The 27,579-nt window shown below is 32.2% G+C and overlaps 1 protein-coding gene across 1 annotated transcript in view; it reads left to right on the forward strand.

The window, feature by feature from the left end:
* The window catches only part of CNKSR2 (connector enhancer of kinase suppressor of Ras 2), a gene marked incomplete at its 5' end in the record, with an annotated part of 194,760 nt that overhangs the window by 57,077 nt on the left and 110,104 nt on the right, over nt 1-27,579 (forward strand). The window contains 3 exons of the mRNA XM_039222554.1: nt 1,552-1,620; nt 16,982-17,128; nt 27,096-27,229. Of these exons, the coding sequence (XP_039078485.1) occupies nt 1,552-1,620; nt 16,982-17,128; nt 27,096-27,229 (350 nt within the window). The remainder of the gene's footprint in view (nt 1-1,551; nt 1,621-16,981; nt 17,129-27,095; nt 27,230-27,579) is intronic.

Genomic DNA, 27,579 nt, shown 5'->3' on the forward strand with positions numbered 1-27,579 from the left:
TTCCTGTACTGGTTTCATATTTGTTATTAAATATGAGTTATATGGGATCAGAAATATCAGTTATATGCATATAGTCAACCATTTAAAATTTTTAAATGCAGTAAGATACTGTAAACTATACTCCTGTCACTGACTGATCATTCTCATTTATTTGTACATTCCTCTGATCCTTCATTTATTCATTTGTTCTTGTAACAAACTTTTGCTTCATGTCTGCTGTGTTCCAGGCACAGAGCTAGGTATTGAAAGAATTTTTAAACTAATCTAGCCTCCTGTTCCTAAAGAATGTGACTAGGGGTTTTTGTGTGTAAATGGGTGGTGACACTTGCATAGACAGACACAGTAGAGAATCATAAATGCTGCCAAGTGAAACCAGACAAAGAATCACAGAAATGTTGATTTAGAACTGTATCTTGAAGAGATTGATAGGAATTCATCTCTGTATTGTCTGGAGTCTATAAAAAAGTTAAACACTATGTACAGATCATATTAATTACTCAACAATATTTGATAAATGGATGAGTGATCACAGGAAGATTGATTTTGTGAGTAGTTCAGATATGAACCATATATTAATGGCTTATCTTTTAACTATTTTTTTCTTGAAAATATTTCATAATTTTTGGTACCCTTAGTCATTTATCATTAGGAGATCTCTGTTGAGTCTTAGTAAAGCACTGTTCACTAAAGTGGTTAAGTTACTTTGCTTTGCTCTGCCCTAGTTTCTTAATTTTCTCATAGGTAAAATGAAAAGCTTGGACAAAATTATCTCTAGGGTCCCATTTAACACTGAAAGTCTGTAATTTATATTACTCCCTTTTTTACCTATCTGTGAAAGAAGTTGGTTCAGTTTCTTTCAATTTTATATGCCAGCTATCACTTTCTTTTACACCATGACTAGAAAGAGCCATTGGCTTGATGTTTTTCTTCTGTACCCTCTTTTCTAAAGATCAGTTGTGAGACAGATAGCACAGGAACTGAAAATAGTTACAGCTCTGTTACAGTAATGATTTACAAACTTTTCAGAATTATTGCATGGTACTTGTCTGATTTGGTAATAAGCCTACCTCCTAAAGGTGCTATGAAAAAAATACATTTTTTTCTTGTTATGATACCATTCTTAGGGTTGAGTTAATATTCTAGATGAACTATCCTCTTAAGAGTATACTTGTATTATTACTTGAGTAACTGGATTTTTCTGATATCATTTTATCTTGAATTCTGGCCTATGACAGATAATTCTTTTATGAATTTCAAAATTTGTTGAAGTTAATTTTATTTCAAGACCCCTTTGTTTTGAAATAATTAGAAATTGGAAATGAATTTAAACAAACTGGAAATCACTTTTAAAGTGATTTTAACTTTCAATTATTAGTTATCTATAGATACAAACAATATATTAAACACTTGTAGTCATTTGTATTAATTTTTTTGAAGAAGATAATTGAAGTTTTGTTCTAATTTGAAGATGTGAACTTACTGTAGTATTTCCAGGGAAAGGAAATGACTGATAAAATTTGTTTTTTATCATTTCCATTATGTTAAATTTAGTCACCTGCAGATCGGTGCAAGAAAATCCATGCTGGCGATGAAGTGATTCAAGTTAACCATCAGACTGTGGTATGTATAATTACCTTATGAGTCACTGGGAGGAGCTAATATAAATATTTGCTAAAGCTTTAAATGAACGCCAATTGAAATGAAACACCTGTTTGTATACAATATGATTGAATAGCCTTAAGATAGCTGAGTGATATTCTTATTTGATAGAAGGTAAGGCATAGTTTTCCAAAAAAAAACACAGGGTTTTAATATAAGGCTTGGAAATACTGGTGTTGGCTGAGGTTAGATATGCATTTCTACATGGACAGGTACGGGATAATGTTATACACCCCATGAACTGAGATAATAATTTTGAGATACAAATTAAAGTGATAATGCATACAAATTCAACCTGTTCTTGATACAACTTTTAAGTTTTACTTTACAAACTATTGAATTACCTAGTAGGTATGTTTTGTAACAGCATATGTACATTCATCTACTTTAACTGAAGTGTCTGGTAGATTGGTTTATTTTAAATATCAACTTTTTTAAATTTTAACATTAATAGCTAAATTGGAAGTTCATTTCCCAGAAGAAGACTACAGTTTTTGTTTTAAAATTATTGCCCTTAACTAAATAAGTTCCTAAAATTTTCTTGCTCTGTGAACCTCATGAATCCCTTTCTAGGCTAAGATCTTGACAGTGGCACTTTTGTGTCAATGGTAGACTTTCAAGGGCCATTTTTCTTAACGCTAGGTTTAGAAAATGAATATCATGTGATTTTTCACTTTGGTTTGTTTTCTGTCTGTGTTGATTTACTACTTCTATATCTGCCAAAATAAAGTGTATTATTTAAAACAAATGAAGTTAAAATAATAATTATTAATATAATAAACTTCATTTGGAAAAATGTGTTTTTGTGGTAAATATTCTTATAGCTCACTAATCCTTTAGACTGAATGATTATTTCCTATTATTGTACCTTTTAACTAAATTTTTTTTTGCCTATTCTAGTCATAGAAGAAACTTTTAAAAGGAAAGGCTATATTTTGGGGATAAGAAGACTGGCTTGAAAAACTCCAATCTTTCTCACTGATTCTAATGTTGAGGCAGAAGTCATTTCATTTTTGGCTTTGAATGAACTGAGAACTTTGTGATATTGTGGAGAGACTCCTGAACACTGATAATCAAACTTATGATGTTTCTTCAATGAATTTGCTAAGTGAATAAAAGTTAATAAACGTTTAAAAAATTAAATGTATAGGTGTAAGGTTAATACTAATTAAGGCAGAATTTTGGTAATCAGCAAAGCCTTTCCACACTATGACAATTTTGATAATGAGAAAGTTGTCATTACTAGAAACTATACAGAGTGGTTGTCCTAACTAAAGTTTCTTGTCCCCTTGGCTGAGAATTGGGCCAGTGGGATAAAGCAGCTACTTCAGTAGACAGGCAACTTCTGCCTCTTAAAATGTTCATACTGCCTCCGTTCTTGCAATGTGACCTTAACAAACATGACATCTGTTAAGTAGTTGGACCAATATCAAGTTGGTCGATCCTAAGAGGGTAGAAATTAGTCTCTAATGAAAAATAAAATTGTTTAAAGGATACTCTTTGTGGAGCAAAGATTCTGATGTTTACAAATGAATATGAAAGCCTTTAAAGGACTACAAGTGAACTAATAAAATCTATATGGATTAGTGATGCATAAATACTGTGAAAATGTGTAAATACATCTTTTCATCACAGGAATATTCTAAAATATTGAAAATGACAGAATGATGGTTGGGGGAACTTGCTTCCAGTTTTTGCTCTGAAAATGACTTATGGCTTCAAGTGAATCATAGTAACTTACACATACAGTAAGTGTAAGAACACTTTACTGAGTTCTTACAGTGTGCCAAACATCATGTTAAGTACTTCACATATTTTATGTCACTTGGTACTTAAAATAATTATACAAAGAAGGTGTTTGTAGAAATTGAGACTCAGAATGTTTAACACACCAGCAACTCAAAGGTCCCTGACTCCAAAGCCTTCAGTTTTATTACACTCCTTCCCAAAACTCAAATTAGAAAATTATCAAACAAAAGGGGAAGAATTCTAAGGATTGTGTACGTAAAACTCGGGATTCAGTGAGAGATTAAGCAGGGGTCAAGGGTAAGAGAAATTTAATTTTCTTGCTACTTCCTCACTCCTTTCTTTCAGTTAGATGTGTAAACACGTACCACATTGCCAGGCACACATTAAGAGCTCAATAAAAATTAACTTTCCAACCTCCTTCCCCTCTTTTACCTACAACAGCTATTGAGCCACTTGTAGTCCTTTTTCTTGGCAAACTGCTACTAGAGCCTACAAATTGATTTTGGATGATAACAAAGACATTACCTGACAGGAAAATATGTTGAGTTCCCTGAAAGTAGCCTTCCTTAATAATGTGATCAATTACCAGATTTTCTTCTTTGCTTTCAAATGAGAGGCATATTTATGTAAGAATGGTGCATTGTATTGAACGCAGCCTAGTCTGCCCTCTCTTGCTCTTGCCTCCTTTGTGGCCTGTACAGTGCTTTTAACTTCTTAGTAGACAATATACAGAGGTGATAAAACGGAAATTATCTGGGTTTTGTTACTATAAAAGGTTTGGTAGGTAGATGAATTCATTGAAACAGGCATAAATTATTTGTAGTCTACAATGTCCTTTCTATCCCCAGAGATATTCAGAGTTGATTATGATATAATAATTATGTTAAGGTATGACCTAAAACATAGGAAATCCTTATTTGATATTATTTTTTAACCCAGTGATTAACTGACCAGAAAAGTGAGATATTTCCAATATGGTTCCAAACCAATTTAGACCTAGTAATGAGGAGTAATGTTCAATCTTACAGTTTGAATGTTATTAGCTCAGTTAGTATTTTTCTGTAATTCTAAAATTTTCTACTGCTAAAGGTAGCAATGTACAATATAAAATCTGACAGCTTTTCTTATTTTAAAACACATAGAAAAGCAATTTGAAAATTTTCCCTAAGGATCTTAGAAAGTTGAATAACTCACATATGAATTCAAATACTATTTTTTGAAATTGCTAGTGTGGTATATCTTCAAGATGTCCAATTAGGTGTATGTGTTTTCTAGTTTGCTCTTTTTTTTTTTTTAAAAAAAAGGTATATTTTCTTATTTGAAATGAAACTGGAAGTTTTATGTCCTTTTTCATATTGCTATATTCTTTATTATAAATGGCTTTTAAGCTTTTCAAATCAACATACTTCTGTGGCTGAGAGACTGTTGCTGCCAGGTAGGAAGAAGAAAAAATCATGAACATCCAAGCAAAGCAGACTGAGTCCTATTGCATGTCTTCCCCGCCAGTGAAGATCCAACTCCTCAAAGCTGCTGGAATCTCCCAAGATTTTTTCCACTTCATCTGCCACTACATCCCTCTCTCTGGGAGATACCTCGGCATAGTTTGAACCAGCAACTCTACCCTCATGATGCACTTTTAACACGTTTTTTTAGCTGATGAGACTATTTATAGTTATTAAATCTATTTGGGCATATTCCTAATGAATTTGTTAAATTTTATGTTAATACTGTTTTTGGTGTGTAAGTGTTTTAAAGATTCTATCCATACTAAAAACAAGTATTTTCTTCTTAGGAATATCACTTAAAAGGAGTGGGGTATGTGGTGGTTGAATTCAGCATTTGGAAAGTTTCCTTTTATTTTGTGTAAATATTTAAACATATTCACTATTATTTTGAAAGGTCTTCTGGAACCTGGTGACTACATTCTGGCAAGAAATGGTTTAATATATGTGGCTATAAAGGCTATTGGAATGGAAAATAACTAGATTGGGATAGTAAAAAAAAGATAGACTGCAGTAAATAGCCAGGATGTTAGACATTGATTAGTGAGAAATGGAAGATGAATTCTCTGAGCTAGTGGTCTTTGTTACTCCCTAAATAGTAAATATTGCTCAACAAGACTTGCAATGGGGGTGAGGGAAGAACATATTCAAGAACTATTCATTCATCTGGAAAGGTCATTCTAACTTCATTTATATTATTCTCAAAGGTGTCTCCCTTATTCTCACCTCTAGTCTCTCCTTTTTGACTCTGTCCTCACCTTTTGTTCCTTCAACCCCATAACAAGAGGAGAGTATTGTTTAAAAGGGAAGCCAGCGTATTAAGAATGGATGCAGAATGTGGTGACCAATTATAGCCAAGCTTCCCCTTCCTCTCATCCTACCGCCTAGTTCCTGGACTTGCACACGAAAGAGTGGCTTAGTCAGTGAAATCAATACCATGGTATTGACTAACACCGGGTGTGCTTTCTCTCTCTTTCTCTCTCTCTCCCTCTTCCTCTCCCTCTTTAAATTTACTGAATTGTTGTCTTTATTTTTTAATGTTTTTTTTTTCCAGATTCCATTTTCTTCTCCTTTCCTTTGCCATCCTCAGCACTTCTCACTTGACTGTTTCTCCTCCATTCTTTCCATTCTTCACTGTGTTCATTTTTTTTTTTATTTTGCCTATTTTCTTCTGTTCTACCTTCTCAGAGGAGAAAGTATTTACCTTATAATTCCTTATGCCCAATATATTGAAAACTGAGACCTCAAATGGCAGTATTTCTGGTGCATCTCACGTCTTATTCCTATAAACACAAGATATTGCTGGAATACAGATATTGAATATATTAGCATGGTGTTTCACATATTGCTTAATGAATGATTATGATAATACCATAAAATAACTCTGTTGGGATTCTAAGAAATTGGTATTCTAAAACAGGAACTGAATGTTCTCTTTTATAAGGGAAAAAAATCATGAAGAGTCATTTACCAAATTAAAGGAAACAGTGCATCATAGATTTTAGTTACTCATAGTAATTTTATTTCAGATTTTACTTTATGTAGTAGGTAGTTTATAAGGTTATAATAGATTTTTTTCTTCTTTTTGCCATTAAACATTGTAGATTTGATGAGAATGTGTGGAAACTGGTTTTGAAATTCCACATATTGATATAAGCTATGTAATATATTTTATTTTGCCTAGAGAAATCAATTACTTTACTATCCAATATAATATTTTATGAGCTTTCTGTTACCAACTGAAATTTATTATGTCTATATATAGGAGATAATTTGTATGATGCCTTAATAATAGTAACTTCCTGTTAACCAATTTATTTTTTCTGCAGTTTTCTACATCCTGACTTGTTTGTTTCTTAGCTTCACCAGGAAAATATAATTGCTTTTGAAAATGGTTACTCCAATTTATTTTTATTAGTAGTATATATCTTTTGGTATCAACATACAGTTCATATGATCTTGTTATTTTACATGCAACTTTAAGAGATTTTTTATAAGTGATTATTTTGTATGTTTCAAATTTATCTATTGGCTGATGTTCTTACCTGCAAGGCTTACTAAGTATCAATAACTGCAGCCCTTTTCCTACCCCTAGCAAAAAGGCAAAAGTCAGCCAGTCGCAGTTGCCTAATTCACTGTCTGTCTATAAGAGGGGTGGGCAATTAGTAGACATTTAACTGTCTGATAAAGTCAAAAATTATTGCATGAAAGGGAAACACATTAGAACATCACAAAATGGAAAATTCAAGAGATAATTATAATAATCTTAAATTCTTTTTTAGGCTACTTAGCCCTAGGATTCAAAAATAGGCTTCATCCACTAAATTAATATTCTAATCATCCTGGTGGTTGAAATCTTAGGTAATGTAACCACTGATTACTTATATATTTCTCTCATCTTACTACCCTAATACTGGACAATAAAGAATTTTTTAAAATTGGAACAAATGGCTTAGAAAGTTCACTACGGCCCTATTTGGAGCTGACATTGAGTTACATTTTTTGTCTGAGTTATTGGGTTTCTGACAAAATGATTTCTAAAAATAACTGCAGCAGTGAAAGTATTTATAGCCATTATGGAAGTTTTTAAACCAAATTTTTTATTAATAAAGATTTATAATGCTGTTTATTTAGCTATATATGCATATATACACATGCTTTGGTTTTGTTTTGATTCATATAGCTATCTCTTGCACTATTTATATTTTCAAGTAAATGTGTCTTTGTTAAATGTCTAACAGTAAATGATATTTTAAACATTATTCATAGCAAAAGTTGTCCATTTTTAAGCATGTTATTTTTTGGAAGTAGGAGTTTGGTTACTTTTAATTATTTTTTCCATTTGGATTCCTCAATGAAATTTAAGCATGATTTTTCATAAGTACAGATGTTTTCTTTATTCCTTCTCAGAATTCTTATAAGTAGGAGCTATAGATTTTTAGATAATAATGCTCTGTTTCATCCCTTAGTTTTCTTAACTAAGACTCTTTATTTTAAAATGCATATTTCAGACATCTTTACAAGAACAGAAATGAAATACAGGAAGGAATGGCTGAAATATAATAATTTCTTAATATGTAAACACAAAACTGTTTAAAATTTAACTCATGTAAATATGTTTTAAATTTTTAGTTAAAACCTATATTATTATGGTTCTTTTAAAATACGTTATTGATTTTGGAGGGAATGAGGTTCTGTGGTATTATTCTCCCCCAAAGTGAATGTGATTTGTCTTCCTCCTCCAAGCAGAGGCTTTCAAATTCAGTTAATTTTATGCTTTGGAATGAAATAAAAATAACACTGACTTTGATTCCATTTTCTACAACATATACAAATGTAAACCATTAATCCCCCAAAATAAACCTTTGGCCTTCAGAGACCACAGTATTACCAAATACCACATAGAAATGGAAGAGGAGAAGGCTGTATGTTCAAGATCATAAACTCTACCCACAGTTTTTAAATAAGCCTGACACAGAAGCAAAGACACCAGTGAAAGAAAGCCTGCTGGTGTTATATGGAAACCAACTTGACAATAAACTATTTGTAAAAAAAAAAAAAAAAGCCTGCAGTTAGTATTTATGATAGATAACAGGAAATTATGCAAGTAATAAGATATGTAAATCTATCACTTTTGGTGAAAGCTATGTGGGTGATTCATAAAACTTAAAGGAAAAAAAATGACTGCTTTTTTTCCTCCTGTGAGCTTCCTCATGAGCTAACTAAGAAATGCTAATATAGATAGCCCTCAGAACTTGTTGGTTATGGATAAAAAGGCTCCAGGAAGATGGTGTGCAGTAGGTAAAAGTACTAGTTTATTGCAGTCCTCAAGTTGGCTTTCTGTCTTTGACTGCTTATTAATTCAGTAGCAGTGAGAAATTGTGTTCTCTGAGGTTTCTCTTTAAATATAGTACAAGCATCATATATACGACTCTGTGAAATTCACATGAAAATATTAGATACTAAAATGTACATGTAAATCAAATTGTGAGCAGCTCAACATGGTCCAAGTTTTACAGTAAAATTAAGCCACATAAAAATCAAATGCCTTGACATCATCTTATTTCACTGGATAAGTGACTTGTAAAGTTAAGGAGGATATGGGATGAAGCACAGTTCAATGAATAAAGGTGTAAAATTGTGGAGTTTTTCCACTAATAAGAGTCAAACTTTTAATTCCCCTATTCTTTCTTTTCAAATGCTTGTTCCTTTTATCTTCTTTCAAGATTACCTTTCCTAAACTAATGTTTGTAAAAATAACAATACTCAGGTTTTATTTAAAGTTACTTCAGTAACTTTTTAGTAATGCAAAGGAATAGAACATTATAGTAAATATCTCAGCAACGAAGGATTTGGTAAAGACAGAGTGTTGTTAGCTGCAGTGTGGTGGGTTGTGTATTGAATTAAGTCTCTTCACTGCTTTTAAAAAGAGCAGGACATTCGGGTATAGCATGGCTCATGTCATCAGACATTCATATAGTGACACCTCAAATCTCTTCGAAATCTCCTTTGTGTAGAGGTATAATTTATACATTACATCTTGTAAGAGTGTGTATACACAGGACCATGTGTAAATGTTAATGAATCTGTTACTTTGTCTTGTGAAGGATAATAACTTTAAAAATAGTTTAAGAAATGTCCTATCTCCCTGTCTAGGTATAGAGATGCTTTCTTGTAACTCCAAATACAGCTGTGACAAAGGTAAAGAAGTTCTGGGTTGATAGGCCTAAATTCTTACCTTTATACTTATTTTAACTTTAGCTTCTTGGGACTATAGCATAGAGATTCTTTTCATGTGTTGGTCAAATAATTCACCAGGTGTTTGGGAGTCAGATAGGCTAGGGCATGTATTAAAGGGATCAGAGACTAGTTCTTCCCTCTACCAAGAGGAAAGGAAGCCACTCATCTCTTCAGCACGAACCCCACTTCAGCACGAACCCCAAAGCCTCTTATGCACCTAATCTGGGCAACCTTTTGTCCAAGGACCTACCACTTATGTTGCCCTTCACCCAAGGAACCCCTGGTGTCTGCTAAAGCCTGATCAAATTACAAGCCCCATCTACAAGAAAGCAGAACCTCTGGCTTTTAACACCTGGGATACCTTAAAGACTTTCTTGGGAAATTTTAAATCCTGTTTGTGTTGTGTGTAAAATACATGTCAGTGTGCAAGTTGGGAATTACATCTAAACTAGTAAGTGATATGACTTGCCATTGCTTAAACACACTGGCTGATGCTACCTTGGAGAGTCAGGAAGATAATATTAGTAGTTCAACCTGTGAAAAATATAATATCTGTAACTGATAATAATACATAATTTGTATAGGGTGCATATGGTGGTTTTTAAAAGATTCATTCCAGCCCATGAACTTAATATGAATGAAATATTCTAATGTTGAGAAAGAGAAAATTGGACGACTTAGAACCTCTATAAAACATATTACTGATTTTTTTTTTAAAAATCTTAAAAGTGTTTCTATAATGTGTATGATAAAGCAGAGTCTTTCTATGACAAATATGTACTTTATCCACTGTTAAATTTCTTGTGATAATCACATCACTCTGAGTTTAGGTCTGGAGTTGGAGTATCCAGGATGCAAATACTATTTTTTTTCAAATGTTCATTTATGAGAAAGTTTATTTGGAAATTTGAGGTAAAAAATGTCTATTATAACTTAAGTATCATCAAGTATATTCATTTAGAGAAAAATTCAGTACATCTTGGTTTTACATACAAAACTAAACTCCTATTGGAGTTTCAAGGAACTTTATTGTCTCTGAAACACTTAACATTGTCCTGTCACTGTATTATCACTAGTCAAGTTTTTAACATATGTTGTTTGCCATTTGTAAAGCACCTTATTGATTGCATGTATATCCAGACAAATAAGACTCTGTTTTTATTCTCAAAAAAAAAAAAAAAAAAAAAAGCCCTCAAAATCCAGTTTTGTGAGGGGAGGTGGAGAGGAGGGAGATGAGGAAAAATATGTAACTTTAATAAGAGGCAGTGTGTGAAAAAATGCCACTAGAGAAATACAGTGTGCTATGAGACTCACATGAGTAAAATATGGTTCTAGATGCTAAGAGGCTTTATGATGGATACTGCATTTATTATTCACCATTATGGATAGGTAAGATTTTATAGATGGGAGAAAAATTATAAGCTAAGAGTGTTTTTGCAACAACTTTGCTGAGGAAAGCAGTGTTTGAGGAGAGTGTGTACTAAAATGCACCACCTCCTCCACCCATATAGACCTGAAAGTTGTTCAAACCAATACTTTTTCTCACACATTTATTCACTCCCTCAAACTCTACATCCTCTTAACCTGTTAAACTCCCTAAGAAATTCAGCTTATGCAAATAGAAAGCCTTTCCTGAACCCTTAAGGATGGGTTAGATGCCCCCCCCCCTTTTGGGAGGTTCCATTGCACTCTCTATTCACCCTATGAGATTCTTTGCTTCCTTTGTTGTAAATGTTTGTTCACCTGCTTCTTTCTCCCCTTGCTCATTATACTCTATCGAGGCTCGGGCTCATGTACAAACCATTGCATGCATGCTACATGGAAGGTATATGATAAATTGACAACAATTTATTATAGTTAACCTAAAAAACATTAAGCACCTAAAATATCCTGGACATGGGTGATTCACTGCCTTCGAGAGGTTCATCATGTAGTACAACAGTTCTTAAAATGTGGTTCCCAGACCAGTATCATCAGTACCATTAGGAACTTCTTTAAAAAATGCAATTCTAGGGTTCCACTTCACACCTACTCAATCAAAAACTGAGGGTTAAACACACGATCTGTTTTAACAAGCTTTCCAAGTGATTCTAACACATGATGAAGTCTGAGAACCACATGAAAGGGAAATACTAGACAGCTATGGCCAAATTGACAAAGGAGCTATTTGAGGAATTGATTCTTTATTTGGGCCTTCAGAGAAGGGGAGAATACTTTTTCACTGTAGCAGTATTTTGGAGCTGCAAAAGTATAGAAGCAGAAAGACCAGTTCGGGCTCTATTTTAAGTCTAGCAATCAGGCAAAACAAGCCAGAACTAAGGCAAAATGAAGAGACATTTGTTGCTATGATCTATTCTTTACAGCATGTGGATTAAAAAGAGGGGAAGTGGTCGTAGGTAATTCCATACTCCAAATTTGAGAGGATGATGAGGAACTTTTTATCAATGTTGAATTAGGGTAGGGAGATACTGAGTTTGATTTTTAAAATGTTGCATCCTTGAACTACCAATAAGATATTTAGGGAGTGGGGCATAATGCTTTGTGCTTTTGAATCAAACTGACTTGAATATGAATTTGGGCTTTGCCGCTTAACCATATTTGTAATTGTGGTTGAGAAAACTTAATCTCTTTTTGCTTCAGTTTCTTCACATGTGAAATTATTTAATAGTTTACCTCAAAGAGGTGTTAGAATGAAATATAAATAAAAGCAATGTAATATAGACATGAAGAATATAGCATGGTGAATTATTGTTGCTTGATTATTCAGTAGCTGTTCGTATGGATGAACTGAACTCTTGCAAGTATATCACTAGAGTTCTTTGAAGAAGTAGGGATGATTAGATTTGAGAGTCACATACACAAGGTTGTTACCAGAAGCTCTGGGAAGAGAAGAGATCATTGTAAAAAGACAGTATGCAGTATTAGGCATCTATTAGCCTTGGGTAAACATCTACATTTATTGGTTGTGAGGAGGAAAAGATGGAGAACAAGCAATCAGAGAATATACCAGGACCTAATCTTGTTCTTTCATCTATTTCCATTTCCCTACCCATTCTGTGCATTAGAGTCGGAGTGTATCATGGCTTTGGAAATCTATTGTAATCATTTAGCCTCTGCAAGAATCTTGAAACATCTCTAATGGTGTTGAGCTCACTGTTTCATGAGTCAGCTGATTCTGTTTCAGATGTCTTTATTAGAATGTATTTCTTCATATGTATCCTTAACCCATTATCTCTTAAAATTTTGTGCCTTATTTAATTTCTTTCCATATTAATGGATTAGTCAGTCTCTTATGTTAGCCACCACTAGGATCCCTTCTTCCTTCTTCAAAGCTCCCTCTATCTCCTAGTACAGAGAGGTGTTCATTGCAGCAGATGTAAAGAATAAAATCATTTTTTAAGTTGCTTTTATATCTTTACATGGTTTCTCAGGTCTGTCACACAATATTTTAAAGCTATAGCCAGAAACAAATGAGAAATGGAAAGCTAATCTTGAAAAATGAATATTTTAATTATTTTCACATGTGTGTACCATTACCTTTAGCTCTCAACATGGGGGCTCCCAAATTTCTTGAAGTTGTAACTCATATACTTGCCTCTTTTTATCATACCACCTATAATCTGTCTACTGTAAGTATCTCAATAACAGTAAAAGAGAAGTAAAATAATTTTAAGAAACCACTACGCTTTATTATATAGCTAAAGATATGTTAGGATATCACAGAACAAAAGCTGGGAATCATTTTCCCCAGAACTTTAGTACTATGTCATATTTACCCTTGAATAGAACATGGTACAACCCAATAAAGGGTACAATTGTTAAGAATTGTATGTAGTAAATAAGATAGAAACTAATGAAGAAATGAACCAAATTAGAGAGTTTGAGATAGGACTAAGGAAAAGGACTATTTGAATGAGAGGTGAAAGATCTAGTTCCTGTTTAGGAGTGTACAAGCACTGGATGGGATTGATGCAGCTATAGCCTACCTGTGTTATTGAGAAAAATGTCACACATAGGCTGTGAATTACGCAGCCAGCTTCATTCTCAAATAACATGTGAGCCTGACTTAACAATTAAGTAAGTACTGAAATCATTTATTGAATCAAAAATCAACAGATAATACAATTCTTGACTTATTAAGCACTGCTGAATAATACTTTTTTTGCTACTCATCTGAAAGTATCATTAACAGCAGATGTGATTACCCCATCACCACCTTTTATTTTTTTAAATAGTGTTGTCTTTCTAGTTCTTTACTTTTTGTGGAAACTGTCTTCCATAACCAACAGTCCTCATTAAGTAATTCATAAAAAATTGTTTTTTTCTAATTGGAATATTATATTCATGGACTAAGTCCATTTATTTTGTTGATTTTGTTGTTTATAATAATAACTTGTATTTATTGCTAAAAGTTCAGGAAATAAACGTATAAAGAAGTAAATATATATTGTACTCCTTACTTCCATTTAACGTAACCACTGTTGATGATGTTGTATATATCTCTGTTTTCTATACTTACATAAAATTTTTTTTACAAAATAGAGTTAAGTTACATTTCTATTTTGGAAATTTTTTCCACACAACCCTTCTTATATCCCTTACTAATGGACATTTACATAATGTACAAGTTTTGGTTGGTTTTAACAGTACTGTGACACATGTTGCACATTTATCTCTGCTCTTATCCAAATCATTTCCTTATGGTAGTGGAAGTAGAATTGGGAAGTCAAAGATACCTACTTTATATATAGAGTCTTCATGGATATTTGTTTACTTTTGTTTAAAATATTACTGATGTTATGTCAGTGAAAACGTGAAGGCTGATTAAAAATTTGAAAATTTGTGTTGTATGTAAGTGATGAATCACTGAATTCTACACCTGAAACTAATATTGCTCTGTATGTTAACTAACTGAAATTTAAATAAAGTTGGGGGGAAAACTGAAAAAATTAGTAAAATTATGTACTTTTATGCCACTAAATAACATTCAGCTATAAAATTAAACTCTAACCAAATTATTACCTTCCCATCAAAAAGCAGTTTAATTTCTCATGGAAAAACAATTCTATTTTGGAGAGTTGCATATTCAAAAAGAGCATAGAGAAAGTGTAAAAGAACAGGATGAATCAAATTGCAATGAACATTATACAGGAAAGCACCATCTAGCTTTAGAAATTTTCAACTAGTCACCATGATCATATCAAAATAAAATGGAAAGAAATTGATGGATAGAAATATGTAATTAGTGGGGTGCCTGTGTGGCTCAGTCAGTTAAGCATCCAACTTTGTCTCAGGTCATTGTCTCACAGTTCGTGGGTTCGAACTCCACATTGGGCTCTGTGCTGACAGCTCACGGCCTGGAGCCTGCTTCAGATTCTGTCTCCCCCTCTCTCTCTGCCCCTCTCCCCTTGTTCTCTCTCTCTCTCTCAAAAATAAACAAACATTAAAATTATTTTAAAAGAAAGAAATGTGTAATTCGTTGTTGAGAATACATATGCTGAAAGAAAAATATGGCCATCATATTGACTGCTTTAGTATAGTTAGTAATTATTTGAAAAAAATAAATGATGAAATGTGTTTATTATTAATAAGTTGCTCATAAACTCTTTATATAAACAGTATGTTTTCTCCCTCCAAACCTTGAACTCAAAAATCTGCTCACATATTTTTTTTGGCAAGCAAAAAAATCGCTTGGATTTGAATTCACTTTGCTTTGACTCTTGGCTTATCGAAATTGGCTATAGAGACACTACTTAGCTATCAGAGGAATCAGATTCAATGTAATATATCTTTGGGCACGTAATAATCCTCACTTATATGTAATGGGAGACATTTGACCAGTTTCATTACTTTAGTTATCTGCATTAGTGTGATTTTTTAACTGGCAGCAGCCTCTTACTTGTGTTAGGCAAAAATCTTAATGGTCATTTTAATTCCTATCTGAAACCCCTGAGTTTTTAAGCATTGTAACATCTCACTTCTTTTTTGTCCTTTTTCTCTTCACCACCACTCCATTCAGCTGCAAACGAGGTTATTTAAATGAATGCCCACTCATTAGATAAACCAGAGTCACCCATTATCCTACAAAGCCTGCCATCCAGAGTACCTCTTCATCATAGTCTCAGGATCTGTGACTGTTTTGGTGGAAGTGCTTATTCTTTTCAGCTTGGTCATTATCTTCCTGGCAAAAAATATGATGAGTAACAGGCAAAGGCACCCATTCCCTTGCACTTGGGTGCCTAGTAAAAACTACAGTACTGTTCAGACGATTTGCTAAATCCTGTTTGTAATCCAGGATAAATTTTGATTCAATGTATTTATATAACATCCTAGAAATTCCTAATCCATTAAAATTGGGATAAAAGGTTCTCTCTTCTAAGTGTGAAGTGTGTATTTTTAATCTTGGAATAATAGCTATTTTTAATATGTTTCTTTAAAGCATACTTAGAGGATTTCAGTTACCTGATAACTGCATAACTAGTCCATCTTGAAGCAAACTAACAAATTATTCTATGTTTAAGCTTAAAAGGATGACGAGTAAAGTAATTTAACACAGATAACAGTCAAGCCAGGTTTCAGGACATTTATCAATACTCGATTGTATACATTATGTATACATTATGTTTTGAGGTGATGTTCAAATAGAATGGCTTCATTAAATTCAGCACATTATATTTTAAGTTTATAGGGTTTATAAGGTTGTTTGGAACACATTTCCAATAGCTGTGGCATGAGAGTAGTGTTACGTTGTCATTTTTCATTCTATCCTTATAACGTGGAAAAAGGTTAATTTTACTGATTCTGTCTTCCATGCATCAGAATGTTGCCTTGGTTTGTCACTACCAGCTAATGGTAGTATCAAGTCAGTCTAATTTAGAGACACTTGTACCACATATCTTTAAAAGATGGTGATGAGAAAGCATGTGGTATAGCTTGCAAGCTAAGGACATTGCTAAATCCTTGTGGATTTTTAAATTGTACTTGTGAGCAGAGCTTGGATCTAGACCTTGCACAGCATTAATAATGACATAATTTCTTTAAACTCTAAATTGCTCCATTGGTAGAATACCGTTTTAGTCTCTCCTTTGACATGGTAAATGTCCATTATGTTATCTCATAATAAATAACATGGACTCTAATGCAATAACATGGTTGGTTAACCAATTCAGAAATAAAATTTCCTTTTTGAGTATATATCTCCTGAAAATTGATAGGATGGTACACCAATTATGTGATTTTCTTTTTTTTTTTTTATCTTATTAAAGGGGGAGAACATTAAATCTTTGAATACTGTACCTCAATTTTATTGTAATGATTTTGCTGGTTACCAGGTGGGGTGGCAGTTGAAAAATTTGGTGAATGCACTACGAGAGGACCCGAGTGGTGTTATCTTAACTTTGAAAAAGCGACCTCAGAGCATGCTTACCTCAGCACCAGCTTTACTGAAAAATATGAGATGGAAGCCCCTTGCTCTGCAGGTAATGAAGCTTAATCATAAGTCATACACCATCATTTTAGCCATAGATTATCTCCGTAATGCTTCTTTATTGTGCCTCATCTCAGCAGCATATGGATTAATCTTGTATGCTTTTGAAAATTTGTTTGTGAAATTATCTCTTCACAGCTTATCCTAATAGGCTTAATTGTGATGAAATCTGTAAGTTACTCTAAAACCCAAATGATAAAGATCTCTGCCTTAATTTGTAGACATTTAAAACATAATTACAAAAGAACACAAGTTATTTCAACCCAAAATGTGGTTAGAGATGAAAATGAAAGATTTCATTTGGAGATGTAATCTTCTATTTAAAAGTTATACTCATATACTTCAAAGAAACTAGATGACAGTTTGTAGAATTCTTTTAAATCAGGTCATAAGATAGTAATAGTTATTTCTAAATAGTAGGTAAAGAAAGCTTTATATAGTAATTAAAATGTACCTACTACATTCCTTCCTACTGATCATTTTTTTTCTTTCCCACCCTATAGGGTGACAAAATAGGGAAATTATTGCTTTATAATTTCTGCATTTTTCTTCAGCATGAAACCACTCTAAAATATTACTCTGGATGTTGGTAAATGATATTCATTAAGAAGCAGAGTATCTAGGAAGTTATAAAAATAAGATTCTGATCAATGAAAGACAAGGAAGGAATACATGTCCTTCTGTTTCAGTCAATATAATCTTTAAACACATCATAAAAAAAGTCTTTCACAAAACTTGCATTTTTAAAATAAGAAACTATTACCTTTCTTAGAAGTCTAATTTTTTAAAAATGTAATTGCCTGTTGAACTAGAGTATTGACAGTTGTTCAGATTAAAAAGAAAAGTAATATATGCGCCATTGTTATCACTGCTTTGTAAATTGTTCCTAAGTTCTGTATTAGTACCTTATACCATTCTTAAAATTTTTCCCCTAAAATCCTAAATTCTCCATTACACATGAATGGCCTTATAGATTATGATGATTTCTCATTGTTTAAAACTTTACTATTTATTGGCCTCAAAGTTGCATTATATTTAAATAACATAAGATGTTATTAACATTAAACATTAAAATGTTCTAACATTAAGGTGTTTAAATTTTAATGTTAATCTTTCATTTTTCAAATGAATATATGTACACTGTATTAATATGTCCAAATACATTTGACTTGCAGTATATGTCTATTATCAAATATTTTTAATGTCATTGAAGTTCAGAGTTTAATGTTTTTTGCCTCATTAAATCATAGATTAGCAGATCAGACTTTACCATCACATCATTTTATTTTCTTGCTGTATTATAAGTTGCTTTGTTGTTCCACTCTGTAGTTTTCCTATTGACATGTCTTCCTCAAAGATCCTGAGAAGTGGGAACACTGAAGAAGAGTCCCACAATTTTAGCCATTAGGTTTTTTTATCTGTATATGTGTAATTAAAGTTAACAACTTCTCTCTGATCCCTTCTGTTTCACCTTGAACACTATAAAGACACTGTTTTCTTGTTGATCCATGGATACTGTTTGAGGGAATATCTCTAGGAAATAAATTGATAGTGTGGTCCCTTCTTAGATTCTTTTTCACAAACACAAACTGGAGAATTAAGGTAATGACAGTATCCAGTTAGTCACTTTTATAGATAATGCTGAAATAATTGAAAGACCATTTCTTTTTTTGCTACACATATGATGTGTATATTCAGTGCTGGAGAACAAAGACTTTAATTTTTTAAATTATCTCACATCATTTTAAAATTATAATTATAATAGGTTATTAGCACACTGTTTCTAGGTCCATTCCTAACTGCCAAGAAATATGCCTCACCAGATCACTAATTATATTTATTCCTCATTGTCTGTTCAGTTACTCTGAGTATAAATTTACTGTTTAAGATTGCTAAAATCAGAAAAAAGAAAATCAGCATTTCCATAAGGGCTTATATGTATCAACATTTTTGTAAATTTGTTATTTCAGCTGAACTTAGTTCAACTGAAATGTATTGTCAGAGCTCAACTCCTTATAGATAAACAATACTGTTGAGAAGGTGGGGGACTTGCTTTCAGTTTCTTTACAAATTGCTTCAATGGTTGACCTTTTACAGAGCAGAAGGAAGAGTATCAGGTTTAAATACTTCCTAGTAGTGGTAAAACAAGATTTTGGTGTTAAGAGCAATGGATAAGTCCTCTAACATACTATACCACCACCACCAAATATCCCTGAAATTTTGAAGACCCGAAATTGTACCAATACAGAGTTCTTTCTTGATCGTACAGCTTTGGCCTCCTCTAAAATACTAAGACACTGGAGGCATAATGGGGACTATCTGGTCAGAATTTTTAGAATGTAGATTAACCAAAGGTGGACAAAATTCAATGGTACTAGAATCTGTAGATTAAAAGTAGACTGCCTCCAGAGGAGGAAAAGTCAAAGAAATCATGAGGTAAGGAGGTCTTACAGACAGTTTGGGATTCCTTTATTACTTTGCCTGAGGCCACATATTTTTCCTAGTGGCTAAGAAAGGACCTCAGAGGTGAAATATAATGCTTAATGTAGGAATAACCCCCATGCAGACATAAGTACCAGTCTTACTGTATTTTTGCTTCTGCTATGTGTACAAATACATTGGTGCTAAAATGCCCATTAACTCACATAAATATAAACCTTCAGTGTTCACACCTGAAGAATTGGACCTTAGGTTATTTCTTTTTTCAGAGTGTACTAACATTCTACTAAGAGTTATTTAGAGATTTGCAAAAAGAAATGTTTAGGGCCTGCCTGGGTGGTTCAGTCAGTTAAACAAAAAGAAATGTTTATGTAATTTATTTAATTTGATATGTCTATTTCAACTTTTTCTTCTCTACCAGGCTTAATATGCCTACTAGTATTTTCAAATAAAATATGGCAAAGTTTATGTAGTGTGGAGATAGACAGTAATACATGCACCTTAAAAAAAACAACTTTATTCTAACATAAGCAATAATTATTTTTTAAACTAACAAGGGAATAATTTGTACCTACACAAAATTTAACCTTATCGACCCTAAGGTAGAAGATTGTTATGGAATACCATATTTTAATGAAAGAAGTTTTATTTCTAAAAATATTTTGAAAGGATAGTAACTTCTATTAATAATCAACTGCAATGACAAATTTAGATTTGGATTTTCTTTTGAAAATTATTCATGAAATTATAGCAAAATAAACAAAAGCATACAACTAAACTTCATGCTTACAGAGCAGTTTCATTAGTACATTTCATGAAATATGGCAACTCTTTTTTTAAATTTCTGATTTCTCAAACATTTTACAATGGAATTAAAAGACTTAAAGATACCTTAGTCAAATACTCCTAACAGACTTAATCTGGAGTTGAATTCTGTTGTCATCTGTACCCATTTATAAATAGTAGAGATGTTTTACCTGAGATAGAATCTTTTGCTCTATGAGAGCAAACAAGGGATTCCCTGCTTTCCAATAACTGTTTTTAAAAACATGTTCTTAGTAGCACTTCTACTCATGTCCTGGATTTTGGTGAGCTTGGTGATTGCTTACGGTCAAGTTCTTCCAATTTAATGAAAAAAAAAAAAATCCCAGGGAACTCTGGATAAATTTCAAGGTATATTTTTGTGTTTGTGGTTTTAAGTTAGTGTGTGTAGGTCATAAGCATGTGTGGGTAGTGTGAATATTTTCTTACAAGACATGCATGGCAGAATTAGCTGGATACTAGCAAGAATCTTAATTGAAATCATCACTGGGAATCAGCCATATTTAAAAACATTAAAGAACCCAGCTTTTTTGATAGAAATGCATCTCAAATGATTACTATAATCAGTGTTGGAATTCAACATACTGATAGAGGTTTCATTAAACACATTTTTATAAGAAATAACATCAAGCTGTATCATTAGAATTATGTCCCTAAACTGCCTTCTGATCCATAAATCTCGTATATCTATGTGATAGTTTCTTGTGTGGCTTTGTGCTTTTTATTTAAAATTTTATTTATTGCTTAGTATTTCCTTGATGCCATTTTTACAGGATATTTAACTTTGACCAGAAAAAGAAATGGAAAGCAAATAGTCATAACAGTCAGTTTTGTCTATCAACTGGTATAACACCTGAAGAACACTAATTAATTGTGTTACATTTCAAATACATACAGATACAAATGGTTAAACTCATTCTGTAAAAACCAAAACATAAAAAATAATAAAATTAGTTTTAATATCAAAGTTATGGGTCAGGGTGACTGAAAAATACTAACAAAATTTATGTTTCTGAGAGTTTTGTTTTAAAAGCATGTTTTGAAGAGGAAGATAACCAATATTAGCTATGGCACTAGAGAAGAAAATAAATCTTAACTAAAAATGTAATTGTGCTGACTGAGAAGCAGAAATAATTATATGTCTTACATGCTCAAATTAGTAAATAGCTGCAAGCAATTGTCACATCAAATTTTTGTTCAGCAGTATTAAAGTAAATTAATTAAAGTATCTAAATCACATTTGTGTTTTTCAGCCAAATGCTTTCAAATGTTATACTGACTACAAATGATCACCTAAAATGCAAAAATAATTTTTCATTTTCTTTATTCTTTAATTTTTTATTTTTTAGTTAATATTCTAAAATGATGTTTATTACAATTTGAAAAAATTGGAAGTCCAGTTTTAATGTTTCAGTATTAACTATGCCAATAAGACTGGACAGCACAAGAGTAAATACAGTCACAGTAGTCTCAGTGCAATGTGAAAAATTTGATGACTCACTGGATAAAGCCATTTTGTAGTGTGACTCTGAAGTCTATGTTTCTTATATATCATGTAACTACATATTTTATGCATATATATCTGTATTTTTAAACCTATACAGATATGGTTTCCTAATCAAATTAATGGTCAGAACAAAATGTTTGTTTTCTTAGTGCTCTTATAGGAAAGGAAAGATTACATGCTTATAAAAGAAGACTCAAGTCTTGTGTATTTATGAATTTAGATCCTAGAAAAAACTGAAAAAACAGAGTGGGAGAATTTTAAATACGTGCATTTCCTTTGCTTAGATTTTATTCAAATAATTTACTACTTAAAACAATCTTTCCCAGGGAAAAGTACGCCCCAAATTTTCTAGATTAAATCTAGTTTTATATGGTCAAGAAACTTATAAACTGTATGAATTTTCTTGCCTCCCAAAATCCAGCATACGTTTTCGCTGGAGCATTTGTTTAGGTGATTAAGAACAGAATTGCTAACATAAAAGAATGTTCTGGTACTTCTGTTGGTAATTATAATAAAAATGTGTTTGAACTGAGTAAGGACTTGTGTGAATGTTCTGTGCTAGAATAATGGGTATTGTGATCCATCTGAGTCTGTGTTTATTCCCAAGAATGAATAAAATAAATGGCCAGGTTTTATACTTGATGTAATCATGCATATTTCAATGAGTATGTTCCCCCTGTAAGTCAAAGCAAGCTCTTTGTGACCTTTGCAGTAGTGAATTTTAGACATAACTACATAATGTGTAACACACTGTTTTAATCTTTAATGCTGGAGCTGTCTTTATGTCACTGGTATCATTCAAGACTTTCTTTAGCTCTGTGAAAGCCAGGTCACTTACCAGACAGAGGGGCAAGTGAATTAAGATAAGCTTGCCACACGAGTTGTTAAAATGAAAAATGTTTCAAGTAAAACCTCAATGTAAAATGTAGTTTAAGTATGGAAGTTCTTCTCTCATAATCTTTAAGACCATAGGGCTTTCAGAGATACCTTCCAGATGTGCTCAGCTACCTTAGAGATGTTAGAATTAGGGACACAAAGAACAGACCTGAGCCATCAGAGGATTTAAATTGAGATTTCAGTGATCCCTTACAAAGGCTGAAAACCTTATTTTATAATAATCACAGTCTTTCATATGCTGTTTAAACTGGATGAGTAGGATATTATTACTAAAGTAATGACACATGATTCAGAGGAAGATTTGTGCAGTACCATATTGTAGGATACAATTTGAAAGGATTTATGTAGTTCAAACTGACAATATGAAAAAATGTATGTGTATGTTTTACTTAGTAGATTTCTAGTAGTCATCCTGTTGATGTAGCAAGTTATCATTAATTGACTTAAAGTTATCAATGTATATTTAAAGAGATGCATATGATCATTTTATTTAGAATCTGGATATTTTAATTGATGCATGTCCGTACCCCTGAATATCTATCAGAGTTGTTTTAGCAGAGTGAAAACATATATGCAAATGCCTCTTCCCTTCTGGAGTCTCACTGGGTCTGTGAAAGGAGAGCTTTATGTCAGTAGGGCCATTTACATATCAAAACTAAATATTATGACAAAGTCCTTCCAAGAAATAAACCTGTTTGCATAGAACCCAAAATGGATCATATCATATTTGATTGCATACTGTAGCTGATCAAGTTATAAAGAAGCTTCATGCGTGAGTAACAAGATGCAGTCTTAAAATAACCTTGTATTTAAATGATGATAATTCTTAATTCTCCTTCCATATTTTGCCAATATAGAGAAAGTATCAAAGTAGTAAAATGGTAAAATAAAAAAATATTACCCTCTATTTCTACTTTTTGCCTTAAATTGGAAATTCTTCATAGTGCAGTGGTAATTACTCTTCTTTTACTATGTTATAAACACATTATTGAAAGGAAATGTTGTCAAGATAGGAGAAGCTATCTTTCTGCATTTTTATGCTAACATACTTGGATATTTTCCTGAAACTAAGAAAAATGTCTATTAAAATTTGAATTTGATGCTGAGAGAACTCCTGTTTTGATCTGAAGGAAGCTGTATTTGTCATTTTGGGTATTTTCACACACTTAAATTGTTATTGGTGGTGGTTGTAATTTTAATGCCACTTGTTACAATTAGGAATTTCAGCATCCTTTATTCTGCACTTGATTTAGTCAAATTTTGCCTATCTTTCTAATGCTCTTTAATGCCTTTTTTCATTCTTTTAGTCATTTAATTTTGTATTCTTTCAGTTCTTGTTCAAAGGTAGAAAATTTTTAAGAGATTATAATTTTAAATTTTCGCAAAGACTTCCTCTTGGGTTAATTAGCTATTGCCATTTTCCCATGAAGCTTCTACTTTACCATACTTTATTTTTTCATTGCTTAATGTGTATTTTTTAAAACAAGATTCTCAAAAGCAGTGTTTACTTTTTAGTGTGGATTAGCTTGACAAAGGTAATACAATGAATAGACAAAAATATGCCAAATATATTTAATCCTTACTGTGTGTTTCATTTGATACAAAGCATACTGATTATCCAGATGATATCTGCATGATAAACCACTTGAAATGTTTTCTGTGATTTATCAGTTAATACAATAACTAACCAGTTGAGCTGAACAATAGAATTGACTAATTTCCATTTTCTTTGAAAGAAAAGTTGTTTTCTTAAACCAATTCAATTCATTGAGCCAGCTGGCACAAACAAACCTGTTATCCATTTAAACTTATTTAAGAGTCTTTCTTCTGTGTATTTATTAATTTAGCTAATCATGCTAACTGATGATATTAATAGCAACTCCTTCCTGAAAATAGAAACCTAGAGAAAATAGCAATTTGAAGGAAGCCGACAAGGCTAATATTTAAGTTTACTGGAAGGGGAAAGGCACAAGTACCCTAAATAATCCTGGTAATAATCCAGATAGAATCCTAGTAGTAGTCTAGGCAGAATAAAATATTCTGTTGCTATTTACCTCACACTTCATGGCTATTTAAAATATACTTGTAAACATTGACTATTGTTTCTCTTTTGTTCCTTCCATTTTTCCTTCTTCCTCTTTGTTTGGGGAAGGCAGACATAGGTACTAACCAAGAAAGATTATCATTAGTTGTATACATGGTAAAATAAAAGGAGAGAGAGAAGTCTTCAGAATAGAAACAGTGACTATAAAACAAAAGAAAAAGAACAAAAATTTGTTACGTTATTTTAATTATTTATATTTTTAGAACTTGTTTTTAATTTCACATGCAGTATTGGAATGTTTTAAAAAAAGATGCTAGAGCATTTAAAATGCATACTGAATATACGTTTTTCTCTCACAGTACATCTGTTAGACAGTTTTGAAAAGTAATGTACTGCATAATGGGTTTTTCTTTATATTTGTATAATGATGAAATTTAGTCAGACTTTTTTTAATGTAATCTGTTATTTAGTACCAAGATGTCCTGACAAAAAGCAACTATAAATAGTCATATCACAGTGATGGACATAATGTGTGTCTAAAGACTTGATCTAAAGAACCTATCATTCATTCAAAGATTTGCTGTTGAGGTATCACTAGAGACAATATAATTCTTCATTTCCTCAGGCTTCATGGTATTCATCCATACAGATGACTCTTGATTACCTATATAATCTCAGAATTTCCCACTGCCAAGATTTTTGTTTCTGAAAGACACAAAGAACTTAAGTGGACACTATTTCAAAATCAGCATAGTTAAACATAAGTCTACTGCATACTTTCATAGTATTTCAAAATTCCTTAACATAAAGTTTCTGACTTTTTTTCCATCATAGAATATAGAATATTGTAGAATCCCCAAATAAATTATCAATTATTTTTCCCTTCTCTCTCTCTTTCTTTAATTTCTATTTCACATAGATTAAAACTTAACCGTCATTTTGGCAGGATGTGTGATTTCAACCTATTAAGGTGAGCTGTGTAATAAGGAAGGTCAAAAACTGTGAACTGAGTCATAAACTATGTAGCCTTCCCCAGTGGCCTACCTGTACATTGTACTTATGCTTGGTTTTTTGAACATTTTGCTTATCTGTACTAAAACATTGTCACGATATAAAATAGTTGTAATATGCCATTTTTGTCCGGCAATACGTGTTAAAGTAATAGAACTGCGGATCTATACAGATTTGCTAAAAGTGTTTTCATATTGGCTAAAATGGCAACATCTGTCATGTGAAGATACAGTTCATTTTGTGATCATTACTTTTGTGTTTGCAATTGCACTAAAATTCTTATTTTTAATGTTACTGTATATGTAGCTAATCAGTAAGATCTGTAAGATAACATGAAAATTTGTGAATTTTAATCTCACTTTAGAATAATTTTTTGAACAACAAGATCATTTCCAACTGCTGTGAAGCTTAGAATTGGAACCGCTCTTAAATTAACGCATCCTGATGTATTGCTTTATTCAGTATACCTGCTATCTTAATTTTTTAAAGTATTTAATACTTAAAACAAGCATGAAAATGCAGTCTGTAGGTCTGTATCTAACCATTTAGTGATAAATGTGTGTGCCTCTGAAAGGTGAAACTGTTGTGTTCCACCAATCTCCGTACTTTTGAAGATGTACCATAAATGACCTTGAGACAACAGTTCATTGTGTTTATATTTAAAAAAAAAACAAAATATGAAAAAAGAAAGTATTTTCTCATATTGGCCTTTCATCCTCCATTTTTGTAACCTTTTCTGAAAAGAATCTGTGACATTCTGCTAACTAAAGAGTATGGTATGTCTTTTTGGGGAAAAGAAATGAAATATCTTTCTTGAATATCAATCAGGATGTGAGTGAGCCAATTCTTTTGAAAGTTCCTCTTTATTATCTTTCTTTCAAAGGTGGAATTCCAACAAAACAAATTTAATTTAAATAAGTTTCTGACTGTGAAACAAATCTTACCATTATGAAACACTGCATGGTGCTTTCACCTTATAAATAGCTTTTACATGGTTATGTCTTAGAATAAGGTGAGTTGAGAACTAAGCAAAGCCTCTAAAATAATAAATTACTTGTTTTTGGAGATTCAAAGGAGTATCGATGTGCTAAATAACATGCTTCTTGATTTCAGCCAAGTTCAGAAACTTTGCAGAAATAGATAATTTTAAAATGATAACTATATGTCATTGTTGTTGTTGTTGTTGTTGTTTTGTGTGTTGTTTGTGTGTGTATGTATTTTCTTTTTCATTTTAACCAGCCTCTTATACCTAGAAGTCCCACAAGCAGCGTTGCCACGCCTTCCAGCACCATCAGTACACCAACCAAAAGAGACAGTTCTGCTCTCCAGGATCTCTACATCCCCCCTCCTCCTGCAGAACCATATATTCCCAGGTATAATACTACCCATCATGTTGTTGTGGGCAGCTTCTGTCCAGAGACTAACCTAACCGTATGGAAACTGTGAAGTAAATTATCAGGGAACACCTTGAATATTTTCTTAGATAGTAATTCTGAACACATTCTGGAAAATTACTGCATTGTAGAGAATGCACTTTGGTTAGTAATAATAATAATAATTAATCCATATTAAGCACTATGCATTAAATATCTTGTAAACATCTCATGTAATAGAAAAGAGTAGGAAAGTAATGTTAAATAACAACTAGGATTCTTTTAATAAATAAGGAACAAGTGAGGGTCTTTGTCTAAGAAGCCCCAGGAAATCTCAAGTTACTTTAAAG

The sequence above is a fragment of the Hyaena hyaena genome, unplaced genomic scaffold (genome assembly GCF_003009895.1).
Source record: "Hyaena hyaena isolate Hyena2069 unplaced genomic scaffold, ASM300989v1 scaffold_1158, whole genome shotgun sequence".
NCBI classification, from domain to species: domain Eukaryota; kingdom Metazoa; phylum Chordata; class Mammalia; order Carnivora; family Hyaenidae; genus Hyaena; species Hyaena hyaena.